This window comes from Aotus nancymaae, unplaced genomic scaffold, assembly GCF_030222135.1.
Source record: "Aotus nancymaae isolate 86718 unplaced genomic scaffold, 86718_ANA_hifiasm-v0.15.2.pri h1tg000036l, whole genome shotgun sequence".
NCBI lineage: Eukaryota > Metazoa > Chordata > Mammalia > Primates > Aotidae > Aotus > Aotus nancymaae.
The window spans coordinates 91,997,623-92,011,419 of record NW_026988450.1 but is presented as its reverse complement, the minus strand read 5'-3'; the positions used below and the strand labels follow the sequence as shown (position 1 = coordinate 92,011,419).

The window sequence follows — 13,797 nt, the reverse complement described above, 5'->3', positions numbered from 1 at the left end:
AAAGCTAAGAAACGAAAGCAAGAAAGTGCCCTTATGGTACTGTTGTGAACTGGAAGATTTTAATTTCAGGGCCACTAGGAGAGTTTCCTCTGTACCCTTTTTAAAAAATGTCTTCAGGCCTAACAAATGATAACATCTATTGTGACGAATGTTTTTTCTTCCACAGTGTGACCTTAGCGATACATTATCATATCAAGCGAAGGTGAGCTTTTAAAAATCCTGTCTTGTTATTCTGGCTAATTACTTTGCAAGCTGTCAAGCTCAGCGTTAGGTCACAGCTCTAGATATCATAAGCTATATTGTGCCTACTAAAATATTGAAGCAAATTGTTTGTGTTTCTTTGACCCTTAAGCCTCTTTTGATTCTTAAATGACAGAGAGTCCTGAGTATGTTTTTATATTGATTATATTGGTATTCGCTGTGACAGAAATATAAAATTGAGATTTTTTTCAAAATCTGTTTTTAGTTTAGATTTCATAGCTTTACCACTGTTGATATCATGAGCTAGATAATGCTTTGTCCTGAGGACCGTCCTGTGCATTGCAGAAAGTTTAGTAGCATTGATGACCTTTACCAGTAGTAATCCATGACCCAGCTTGTGACAGCAAAAAATATTCCTGAGAACAATACTGTTAACATAAATCTTTTAATGAAGCAGTAACTCTTCTACAACAAAATCTTCAGTAAAAGTGTGTCATGTATTTATATTATTGAAAATCTCTAATGTTGGGCTTAACAGAAGATAGCTGGATTTTCTAGCTCACTTTTTTGCAAATTGCTTTAAAAAAGCAGTAAGATAACGTAGTCTTATGCAAATATGTAGTTGGTAAAAGTGTATTTTTAAAGCTTTCAGACAGCTGTGGGTATTCTTTAATACAAAATCAAAACTTCACAAGTGCTAGTTTCTTAAATTACAGTGGCATTTTACACATTAATTTATTCCATCAGCACTCATCGATCTTTCTTAAACAGTAAATGGATCTTTCCACCCATACTTGCATTTATAATAGTATGCATTAATTATTTGGAAAATACTGGTTTATGTTTTATTGTATCAAAAAATCACTTTTTTAGTTTAACCACCAATCTTATTTTAAAACATTTTAAAATACTGAGAGGCTGTCAATATTTTATATTATAGTAGAAGGAACAAGTTTTTCAAAGTCCTCAGGAAAGCTTAAATTTTATCACTGGGAACAAATACTTTCCTTGTGACATGAGTGACACATTTCCTCGTGAATGAGAGCACCCTCACTTCATTTATTTTTGAGAATGATAGTTGTACTTTTTTTTAGACCTAGTGTCACTCTGTCACTCGGCTGGAATGGATTGGCATGATCTCAGCTCAAGGAGTCCTCTCACCTCAGGCTCCTGAGTAGCTGAGACCACAGGTGTGTGGCACCACACCTGGCTATTTTGTGTGTGTGTGTGACTTTGGTAGAGACAGGGTTTTGCCATGTTGCCCAGGCTGGTCTTGAACTCCTGAAGGAGTTTAGCTGCAGTGCTAACCTCCCAAACTGCTGGGATTTTACAGGCATGAGCCACTGCACTGACCCAGTTGTACTTTCAAATAAAACTGATGTTCTATGAAAAAAGTGATTGTTCAGTTCACAGTTAAATCTTTTTTTTTTTTTAACAACCATACTGCAGTCAACAGAAGTGCTTCTTGTTAACTTTCCACTTATTCAGAATACTAAAGAGAAATGTCAAGATTTAATAACACCATTTTTACTGCTTCATTAAAGACATTCTTAAGTAACTCAGGCTGTCTTTTTTAAATGTAAGGGACAGTAAAGAATAGAATGCCTACTGGTGTAATTTTGTACGACTGCCTTGATTTATGCTGAGAAACCAACAGTTTTGCCCAATTTTGCTTTTATACAATTATGGCAAGTGTCTATGAAAAAGCAGGCAATATCTTTACAATTTTAAAAAATGTTTTCATTTTTCTTTTATCAGCTTTCTCAGGTTGAATTAGTATGGTTATCAGAACAGTGTTGACCTCTTAGGCCTTCTGGAAAAGGGTTCTTGGGGATCCCCAGAGGTCCATGGAGCATATTTGGTGAACCACTGGTTTATCACACAGGCACAATGTATTAAGTTTTACGAAGTTTAAAGTTCATCAAAGACTGGATTCCTTTAAAATAAAAAGGAAGATGAGTTTTTAATTCAAACTACTGAAAATAAATAAATACATCATGAGAGTGTACTAAAGAGAACTAAAGAGAAAGGAAGCTAGCAATCTGAATCACATTGACATTTATTAAAGTTCTAAGGAGTTTATTGCCACCACCACTGCTTTGTAAAATGTTCTCGTGTTTCAGTGTGTGGTTAGAAGAGTGAAAATATGTTTGGTTTATTGCCATTGCCTGTTAGGGAGGGTCCGTTCTTATAGGCAGTTCTGACTGGTTATCATATAAAAGACTTTCCGGTACAGGACATGATGTGCTGAGTAAGAAGAGGTCAGGAAAACCTCTGCAGGTCAGGATCCAGGAGAATAATTTGTAAAAACTGTTTGCTTTGGTGCAGGAAACACCAAAGCACATAGGAGGCATTCTTTTACAAAACAGATATTATACTAAGATACTAACAATTTTTGAAGTAATGCACATTCTTATTTTATAGAGATGCCGATAGATCTTTGGACATATTTGATGAAGCGTTACATCCATTTACAGTAAGTGTCACCTTTTTTTTTTTTTTTTGAGACGGAGTTTTGCTCTTGTCTAGGCTGGAGTGCAACGGTGCCATCTTGGCTTACTGCAGCCTCCGCCTACCAGGTTCAAGCAATTCTCCTGCGTCAGACTCCCAAGTAGCTGGGATTACAGGTGCCGGCCACCATGCCTGGCTAATTTTGTATTTTGGGTAGAGATGGGGTTTCACCATGTTGGACAGGCTGGTTTCAAATTCCTGACCTTGGCCTCCCAAAGTGCTAGGATTACAGGCATGAGCCACTGTGCCTGGCCCAGCAAGTGTCACTTTTGTTGAGGTTGTATTTTCATCAGAGACTTTTATCGGTTTCATGCCAAAGTCAAAGGCATCTTTCTTTAAGTCTCGATCCCCATTTCATGTTACATCTAGTCATCTTATTTCAAAAGTGTTATAAAAAGAACATGCTGGAATAAGATCTGATCTGCAGCTCTGTTTAATTAGTGGGCTAGTGTGAGTAAATATACTGTCCAAGTAACACAAAATCTATCTTTTGGAAAGATAATTGTCAGTAGCATCAAGCAATGTAAGAATATGTAAATACTTTTAACAGAAGCATTTTTATGAAGAGAGTTAAAAAAATTAAGTCTTAATCAATTTTACATGGTGTAAAAATTTAAAAATGCACTTCCTCAGGTACATAATAGCCACATGTGGCTAGTGATTATTGTATTTAACAGCATAGGCTTAGAGTCTCATGGTTACAGGAAACTATTTTCTCAAAGTTTTATTGCAGAGCAGAATGGCAGATGGTCAGTAAGACATTAAAACCTAAGAGTAGCTTACATTTGGATAGAATCATGTGGGGGAAACAGCAAAAAAGAACAAACGTTTTCTGAGCTTAATAAGCTCATGCTATTTTTAAGTGAATGTTGGTGAGTATTAAATCATTACGGTATTTTAAGATCCTACTGCTCATATTATAAAAACTGAAAGACATCTCACCAGTCAGAATGATTGTAAGTGATACATGGGCACCAATGTGAACACTGCTGTCTTAAGAGCACTTCAGATTTTTTTTTCAATGGATACTTAGATTGCATCCTTTCTTCTTTCAGCAAGAACAGCTTCCGGAGGACTACTTGAAGTATGATCCTGAATACAAAGTGATTTTCGGATTTGTTAGAGCTCTGTCTAAAGCTCTAAGGCTAACAGCTGAATTGGCAATCGTGAGTCTGGTAAGATATTTTCTTTTTATAAAGCATCGTTAGCAATTTGTCTTGTAAACAGGGTGGTATGGTCATGTTTTTAAATAACAGTAAGTTTCTGAAATTATCTCAGAATGTTAAGAGAAACTTATGAAAGCAAATATACACATTGAGTTGAATCATCGTTTTGGCTTAGAATGTCTCAATTGCTTTTCTAATTGCAGAACAATTGCTATTAAAGACAGCAGGACGGATTTCTGATTTCTCCCCCCACACTTCAGTGCACGCATGCATACACAGTGCACACACATCCAGGGCATGTGGAGGACTTGGAATGGGGAGTGGTAACAAAACCATCCAGTTGATGGGCAGGAACAGATGCCAGTATAGGTCTAAGCTGAGTCCCAGGCTATATCCCCAGGCAGTTCTGATGCTTGCTGTGATTGCGAGCTGCTGCCCTAAATTCATTGTTCCTTGGATGATGAGTGTGTAGAATGAAACTGGACAAGCCAGGCCTGGTGGTTTCATGCCTTTAGTCCTAGCTATTTGGGAGGCTAAGTTGAGGGAATTACTTTAGTCCAGCAGTTTAAGTCCAGCCTTGTCCAAAGGATGAGACCCTGTATTTTAAGAGAAGAAAAAGTAAGGCCAGGTACAGTATCTCATGCCTATAATCCCAGCATTTTGGGAGGCCAAGTTGAAAGAATTGCTCGACTGTGGGAGTTCAAGACCAGACTGGGCAGTAAAGTGAGACCCATTTCTACCCAAAAAAAAAAAAAAAAAAATCAAGAAATTAACTGGACATGGTAGCACATGCCTGTGGCCTCAGGTCCATGGTAGGCTGAAGCAGGAAGATCACTTGAGCCCAGGAGGTGGAGGCTGCAGTGACCTGTATTTATGCCACTGTACTCCAGCCTGGGCAACAGAGTGAGACCCTGTCTCAAAAACAGATAAAGCGGACAGCAGATGGGTCAGTAAGGTCTGTTATGATTTAAGGGACAAGCCCCCAGAAGAATGGCTACTAGAGTGGGAGGAGGAAAAGCAGAAGAGGATAATAAAAGGAGAAAGAATTCAAGATAGGAGAGGCTGTGGTCACAGTGCTGAGTGCTGCCAAGCGGTGACTTAATTCGTGAACACTCACTGGATGCTGACTCTGTGCTGCTCTTCTAAGTGCTGGGGTAGAGGAGAGGACAGGTGGAACACAGTTCTTGTTTTTATGAGCTTGTGTTCTAGGTGGATTGAACTTAAGTATCTTTTTAGGTAGTATGAAACAGCAGAAAGAGAAAGCAGGATAAAGGGACACAGAGTGATTGGGGGCTATTTGAGGTAGAATGGTAAGAAGAGCCTCTCTAGAGAGCTGACCCCAACTAAATGTATGACGAGAAAGAGTGCTGACATTACAGGAAGCAGGATGACTGCCAAGACAGACAGAAACATGTTTCGTGTGTGTTTGAGGAACAAACAGCAAGGTGACCAGCATGGTCAGAGTTAAGAATGAGGGAAACAGTAGAGATGAGGTACCACGGGCAGTGCCATAGCTCACGGGGCCTTTTGGCTTGCAGGCCATAGGAAGAAGTTAAGGTTTTGCTCCAGTTTGATGGGAAACTCGTGGTAGATCTTAGGCAGGGGAGTGCCACGCTCTAAATGAAGAGGCTATGCCGGCTGCTTTGGGGACAGTAGGCCATAGCTGGGAGGCAGACTGGAGGCAGAGAAGAGCGTTAAGAAATCTCTAGGGTAGTACAGGTGAGCATTGACAGACTGTGGTTCACCATGAAACGAGGCAGACTACCAGTGAAGGTAGACGTAACAGGCATTGCACACGGATTGGAGCAGGGGAAGTGAAATGCAGGTGTTTGGCCCCAGCATCTAGGCAAATGGAAATGTATGAGGAGCTCCAGTTTGTCAGTGTGAAGGCACCAGAAATAAGAGCCTATTGGCAAAACGAACCTTGGGAGAGTCATGTCAGGGCAGGCAGCGTAGGTGAAGGCGAGTTGGAAGATGAACTGGCATGAGGTTATGGTGTTGTGCACACCAGTGAGAGGACATAGTTGGAGAGCAGTGAGGCGTGGAATGGGGACAAAGGAAACACCATTTGGGAGAAGTCTCTGGTAGAGAGGAAGAAAATCTTCAGAAAGAGGTGACTGTGGGAAGAGTATTCTGCAAAAGTGAGATGGGGTCAACTGCGCTGAGGGAAGAGTTGACATCAGTGGGAATAAAGAGTTTTTCTCAAACTCACCTAGAAGGGCTTGTGGCATGGATGAGTGTCAGCAGCTCAGCGGCTCAGCAGGAAAGGGGATGGGAAGTTGAAGCCTTGCCATGTTTCAGTGCTCTCTGAATCCTGTGCAGTTGAACCCAGGGAGGGAGATTCATTCTTGAAATACTTGAGAGCGCAGTTTGGGAGAAAGGGAGCAGAATCTTTGAAACATGTCATGTTCAATAGCCATTTGTTTTTGAAAACATACTTGAGTTTGGCAGCTCAGATCTGGCAATGTTTTCCAATTGGATAACCTGCATACAAGAAATAAACTCACCTGTTTTTAAAAAATAAATAAATAAAGTTTCATCCATTTGTTAAGATGTAAAGGGTTCAAGTAGCTCACAGACATACTGTTCCGCAGAGCACCCTCTGAGGTAACAACACCTCACAGCTCACCTTTAATCTTTACTCAGCTGTTCACTTTGCCCAATTCTTTGTGGGACCGATGTTTGATAGATGTAAAGTAATTCATGAAATTGTCTCACAAACTGCTGGGCAGCAGGTTTAGAGGAATCCCAGGGATACTGAGATTGGCAGCTTTTTCCACTTTAAAACCAACAGAATTGTTTAAGTTGCACATGATGTAAGACATAAGAAATTTGTATGAAGTGATCATGAAGATGTGAAAAATAGGGGCTGTGGGAAGGACTCTCCTTTGTACATGTGTGTTTCTTATCAAGTGAGCAATTGCATATGTGGAAAGTTTTACAACCCCACAGACTTGCGTCCGCCATGCTGCTCTGCACAGCAGCCACTGGGAGGCTCTCTTGACCAGCAGTTTTTCAAGCTAGTGCCCCAGAAGGGTGAGTTTTTGTGATAAGGAGGTTAATATTTGCTATCACATAGGTTTTACATATTCAAGTTTGACATACTTGTAAAATTCCCATCTGCCTACTAGCTAGATGTGAGATATTCTATGTGATAGGCACTTGAGGATATATTGAACAACTTTAATCCACACTGAGCATGTGTGTGTGTGCTCTCTCTTATGAGTGTGAAGGTGACGACACTGCCTCTTTCTATGATGCCCTTGGCTGAGACGTACAGTCATTCTTGTGACCAAAATTGGGCTGTAAATTTCTCTGGGCAGAGTAAGTAGCAGAAGTATCTGACCTATGATTGTGATATGGCCACTTGCCTGGCCTGATCAAGTCTCTGTAGAACGTAAGAATAAAAGGCACTTACTTTCTGGTCAAGACCACAAGGAATCTGTCATTCGTAAGAGTTCTTATCACAGCACTTAAACGGAGCTAAGTCAAAGGCCAGTGTTTGCTATGTTTTGCAGATTTACGTAGAGAGACTCGTGAGTTACGTTTGTATCGACATTTGTCCAACCAACTGGAGGAGGATTGTCATGGGAGCCGTTCTTATTGCCGCCAAGGCTTGGAATGATGAAGCTGTGTGGAATGAGAACTTTGACAGTGTTGCAGTTGAAGAAATGTGAGTTTGTATGGTTTTTGTGAACTTTCTTTCCTTTCTTTCTTTCTTTCTTTTTTTTTTTTTTTTTAAGATGGAGTTTCATTCTTGTTGTCCAGGCTGTGGTGCAATGGCATGATCTCGGCTCGCTGCAACCTCCGCCTCCCAGATTCAAGCGGTTCAACCTCCCGAGTAGCTGGGATTACAGGCATCCACCACCACATCCAGCTAATTTTTTGTATTTCTAGTAGAGACGGGGTCTCACCATGTTGGCCAGGCTGGTCTCAAACTCCTGGCCTCAGGTGATCCACCTGCCTTGCTTGGCCTCCCAAAGTGCTGGGATTACAGGCATGAGCAACTATGCCCAGCTGTCTTTGTGAACTTTCTAATCATTTCTCAAGACTTTTTGGTCCCGTAAACTTAACACTTTAAGAACTATTTTTAAAGTTTACATTGTACTGATAATGGAAATGGGCATAAACATCACATTTTAGAACAACTGTTCATATTTTCATTGCTCATTGGTAGGTCTTGGTAAATTGTTATTGTAATAATCTGCTCATAAATTGAAAAATATTTTTCTGTGGATATTTTTGGCAAACATTTTACCAGTGTACTACCAGAAAATAATAGTACAGTAAATATCCTTATGGCTTTTTACAAGCTGTCTGCAAGTTCCAGTCTCTCTGTAAGGAGCACATGTCTGGCCTTTGAAATCATTGTTTGGCCATTGACAGGTCTGGGGCCTGTGGACCGGGGAAAATGTGTAGCTTCACCCTGAGTCATACATTGTGTACTTGCTTTTGCTGGTGTTCTCCCTGCTTTTATCCGAAGATCTGTTTTATAGAAACCTTGAGATACAGAATAGCCACAGATCCCTGTGCCCCGTCCCCTCCCTCTTCAGAGTGTCGCATCATTGGGCTGATGAGTTAGAAGTTCCAGTGTTCCCCTCAGGCAGTCTGAGAAACATTGCTGGAGCATCACCCAATGCTCGCCACACTCAGGAGGTTCCCAGGGCACTCGTGTAACCACAGCAGCATTTGCGGGGGTGGGGGGGGCAAGTTATCCATGAGAGTGCAAGAAATCTTGCTGAGTCATGGGGTTGGCACCAACATGACACTGAAAGAAGAGCTTCATGGGTCTTTCTTCCACTCTGGCCTCCTGAGTGCTGTAAAGGGAAGGGCCTTGGAGCTAGTTGGCAGGGTGAGCCAGGGAGGCATTTCCAGCAGAGGCTCTCACAGTGTCCACTAGACAGAGAGAATGGCTTTGTGGGTGACACTTAGAAAAATCTGAAAAAAACACCTCTTGATGACATTCAGCAGCATATGAAGATCAAGATTATGACAGGCACCGGCAAGAGGTTTTGGCTTTTTGGTTTTCTTTTTTTTCACATTTGCCTATTACTCCAGATAAGACTGTCATTCAGAATGTATGCAGTCACAGAGGTGGAGCCTGATGGCTGAATAGAAATCTGTGCCAATTGTGCTCCCCATAGGAATAACAAATTTAGCAACTGTCTAAATAAAAAAGCACCTTCATAAGAACTAAAAATCAGGTAAGTGATCGTAGTACTTGGGTTTAACTTCATATCACTGAAAGAGGCACTGAACAGTGTAGAAAAGACAGTCTTGTATTGCCGATGCCACCCTGTGAACCTGTGGCAAGGAGAGAGGCTACATGCTTGGGGCAGGGAGAGCACAGCAGCTGTGGGACTTTTCCTGAACTCAGTGCTCCCTCGTCATAGCAGAAAGCACAAGGCTGAACTCACCCAATGCCCACCCACCGAAAAAAAAAAACATTTAGACTCGCCCCAGCCATAGGGGAGTTGTTCATCCCAGTGGATGGAACTTGAGTTGTGAAAGCCTGGCTGCTGTGGGATAAAATACTCTGGGGTCCTTAATAAACCTGAAAGCCTGTCTAGGTCACAAGGACTGCAACTCTTAGGCAAGTTCAAGTGCCGTGCTGCGCTTGGAACCAGTGTGTCAGGAGGGGCATGTGACCCTGGGAGACAGCAGCTGGGGCAGCTAGGGAGTGTTTGCTCACCCCTCCTTCAACCCTTGACAGTGCAGCTCACAGCTCTGACAAAGATTTCTTTTGTCAGCTTGAGGGGAGGAAAGAGAACTTTGTCTTGCAACTCGGATACTAGCTCAGCCACAGTGGGAGAGGGCACTGGTCAGAGTCACGAAACCCCCATCTGAGGTCCCAGCTTTGGGATAGCATCTCTAGACAAACTCTGGGCCAGAAGGGAACCTGCTAGGACTCAGTAATGGCAGGATTCATCTCTTTCTGATGAAAGAGCCCTTGGGCCCTGAAGCATCATCAGTGATGACCAGGTAGTACATGCCATGGGCCTGGAGTGAGACAGAGATGTGCTGGGTCAGCTGCGGTGGCTCCAAGGAGAGACTCCCTCTGCTTGATAAATGCTGAGGGAAGAGTAAAGAGGAGTTTCCTTGAGCTTAGATACCAGCTCAGCTACAGTCAGCGGAGCACCAGGTGAGCTGTAGGAGTCCACGATTCAGGCCTTGGCTCTTGGATGGCATCTCTGGACCTACCCTGGTCCAGAGGGGAGCCCACAGCCCTGAAGAATGAGTTCCAGGGAAGGCTGCACTCACAAGCTGATTAATACCTTGGGGTATTATTAAGTGAACATCCGTGGGGTATTATTAAGTGAACATCTGTGGTGACCTGGCACTAAGCTCCATGGGACTGCAATGATGTGCGTGGGGACTGGCTACTCTGCCTAGGGAAAAGGGAAGGAAGAGCGGGAAGGGATTTGCCTGGTGGATTCAGTGCCAGCTCCAGCCATGGTAGAACAGGACACCAGGTAGATGTCTAAGGTTTATGACTCCAGCCTAGGCTCCCAGGCAGCACCTTTGAACCCATCCAGGTGTTATACCCAAGTGAGTCAAGGAATGAGCCACACTCTGAGGTTGAATTATGAGTCCTTTATTTTAGCCAGTGACCAAGAGGTGGCTAACACCCAAAATTCTCTCGGCCCTCAAGAAAGAGTTAAGGGGTTTCTTATACCCTAGTTTGAAAAGGGAGGGGGGAACCTAGCTGAAGCAATTTTTTCACAGAAGCAGAGTAAGCAAAAAAGTTAAAAGATAAACTGGTACGTGAGAAATAAAACAGTACCAGGTGCGAGGGCTAGAGCTGTCATAAAAAGACATCCAATTTATACATAGGGGGGCTCTGGGTACTCAACAGCAACTGCATTCCCAGGCTCTGCTGGAACTGCTTAACTCAGGCGCTTATCAGCAGATGCACTCCGGGATGTGCCCAGTGTCATCCTGCCCCAGCTACATACTGCATTTACTTACTTAATGAGGGGAATAACTAAAATGAAGACACGAAGGTGGAGTCTCTCTGGCTCAAGAAGCTAACATGAAGCCTGAACAGCTCTCAGCTAAGAAAGAGAGAGTCGGTTTAAGCCAACGACAAGCAGGTTATCACATAGGGACCAGGGCAACTTACTGCACTTAAGGGAAGGACAGAAGCCTGGCTAGCTTCACTACCTGCTAATTGTAGAGCCCCGGGGCCTTGAGTGACATAAGTGGCAGCAGGTAGATGTTACAGTGGGCCTTGTGCAGTCACAATGCTGTGCTGACTTCAGACCTAGTGCCGTCTGGACAGACCTAGTGCTGTTCCAGAGGTCGTGGCCACAGGAGTGCTTGTATCGCTCCTCTCCCAGCTCCAGGCAGCCTAGCACAGAGAGACAGACTTCATTTGTGGGAAAGTAAGGGAAGAAGGGAGCCTGTCTGCTAATACAGAGAATTCCTCCAGGTTTTATCCGAGACCACCAACGTGGTACCTCCACAAGTCTGCAAAAACAATGACATTCTTCACAGAAATAGAAAATCAAGTGTATTAACACACTTTTTATATCCATGTTTTTTTCCAATACAAGTTTTTTCTATTTTCAAAGAGAGCTGGGAAAGTTGCATGCTTTCTTGTTATTTCTTCGATCGAAAGCATTCTGTCCAGTGTGAGTTCTTTCATGCGTTCTAATAAACTAGAGCACGGGATGGCTTTACCACATTTCTTACATGAGAATATTGTTTTTGAAGCTGGCCCGGTGAACTAACATGGTCCTGTGTTGGTTTTGTTGTGTTTCTCCTTCCCCAGGAATGAGTTGGAAAGGCAGTTCTTGAAGCTAATTGATTATAATATCCAAGTTCCTGGCAGCATTTACAGCAAATACTACTTTGATCTTTGCACTTTGGCACAAGACCACGCGGATTTGCCTCTTCAGCTCCTTGACAGAGAAAGAACACGGAAGCCGGAGGTAAGACTATGAAGTTACTAAGTGGATTTGCAGTCGGCAGTGCCAACATCTGTGACTGCCGATTAAAAAAGGAAAAAAATGGAAAGTTTCAAAATTAACTGATTGGTTTTTCTTTGTAAATTATAAATAACCTATACTGGAGGGATAAATGAGCAATAAATTTTGCAGGCTCTGGAACTGTAAAACTTCTTTCAACCTATGGTAATTTTGATTATTAAATAAAACAAGAGGTCAAGACACACAAGTTAAGTAGCTGAATAGTCTGCACATTTTTGATTATTTGTGAAACATAATCATCTTAGACAACAGTAAATAAAAGATTTTTTTTAGAGATATTTTAGTGTAAGTTAAGTGTGACTTAGTTATAATCCTATGTTGACCAAAAGATTAAACAAGAAGCAGGAGAACTTAAAGAAATGTAATATGAGTTTTGTTCTGAGCCAAATTTGTGATCTGCTAGCCCAGGAATGAGATCTGCACAAACTAAGAACGTGTCCCGGAGTGGGCCACACGAGACATGGCATGTCTACATTTCTGTTACATAGAAAATGGAAGAAGTGGGCAGTGAAACAAAGGTGACATCCTCAGCAGTTCTGATTGGTGCTCAGTGACACTGTATATAAGATAAAGTAAATATGTGGTTAACGTATTTTACTCATTAGCCTTTTACCCTAATGAGTACTTAGGGGGACTCAGGGTCAGGAGAGGGATGGCTGATTCTGTGCTGCCTTTGTGTTTCATCCTATAGGCAGGTTGTAATCGGTACATGTCAGGGAGGTATTTGACAGGCTCTGGCCTTGCAGGTGAGGTTCAGCTTTCATTCATAGGCCCAGTTTCTGTTATCCATATGGCCAAGATGCAGCCATTTTAGACCATTACATTTTTTTTTCTTCATACTTTCCTTATTTTCTGATACCTATCAAGAAAGTAAATTTAGTCAGGCATGGTGGCTCACGCCTGTAATCCCAGCACTTTCTGAGGCTGAGGCAGATGGATCACCTGAGGTCAGGAATGTGAGATCAGACTGGTCAACATAGTGATACTCCATCTCTACTAAAAATACAAAAATTAGCTGGGTGTGGTGATGCACGCCTGTAATCCCAGCTACCAGGGAGGCTGAGGCAGCAGAATTGCTTGAACCTGGGAGATGGAGGTTGCAATGAGCCGAGATTGTGCCACTGCACTCCAGCCTGGGGATCAGGGCGAGACTCCGTCTCAAAAAAAAGAAAAACAGAAAATAAACTTCATGACAAGGATGAGGAGTTAGCTTGTTTTCAAGAAAATTAAAACTAGTATTTTGGGTAGCATTTTCTGTGGTTTAGGACCTTAGTTATATAAGAAGGAAGAATATGATTTGCCGTACTTAAGTCTCTCTATCTCCCTTATCAACTAGTTGTATTGAATTTTTATGTAGTTTTCAGTGAGTGCAGCGTGTTCCACAAAAGCCTTTTCCTTTAATCACTTCCGTGTTGCCTCATCTCTTCTGAAATTCTTCATGATCTTCCAGTTCAAATGGTTTTGCACTTTAATGATCTCTTCCTGACAATAACTGAAAATCCCCTTGCTCAGTTCATTCTTCCTTCATCACATTTTAAAATCATGATCAGCAATGCCCTTCCTTAGTTTCCCAAATCTGCCTTCCTAACTTGATTTAGGCATTGCCTCAAAGCACACTTTCTCGTGTCATATGGTAAGATTTGTATCTATACTATACTACAGTAGAGCTTTAGTTTTTTTCTCAAGAACTTGTTGATAAGTCACTTGCCCCAAAGATGCCGTGAATTCCAGGTCATGAACCTCAGTTTCCTAGTCCCTCAAATCCCTGCCTCCCTGATAAGATGAGATGAGAAATGGGCTCAAGTGCTTGCAGACTTGTATTGGGCACTCAGTTGGTGTAAAACGCTGGGACTGGCCACGGAAATACAGTGTGTAGTCCTTTCAGATGAACGGATAAACAGATGTGTGCTAGCTGTTAGTTAGGAAGA

General features: G+C 42.2%; 1 protein-coding gene across 1 annotated transcript in view; it reads left to right on the top strand.

Annotated features, from left to right (window-relative positions):
• Positions 1-13,797, top strand: part of LOC135278069 (uncharacterized) — a 186,324-nt gene that overhangs the window by 135,981 nt on the left and 36,546 nt on the right. The window contains exons 32-36 of the mRNA XM_064384684.1: positions 167-202; positions 2,626-2,677; positions 3,768-3,887; positions 7,397-7,551; positions 11,653-11,812. Of these exons, the coding sequence (XP_064240754.1) occupies positions 167-202; positions 2,626-2,677; positions 3,768-3,887; positions 7,397-7,551; positions 11,653-11,812 (523 nt within the window). The remainder of the gene's footprint in view (positions 1-166; positions 203-2,625; positions 2,678-3,767; positions 3,888-7,396; positions 7,552-11,652; positions 11,813-13,797) is intronic.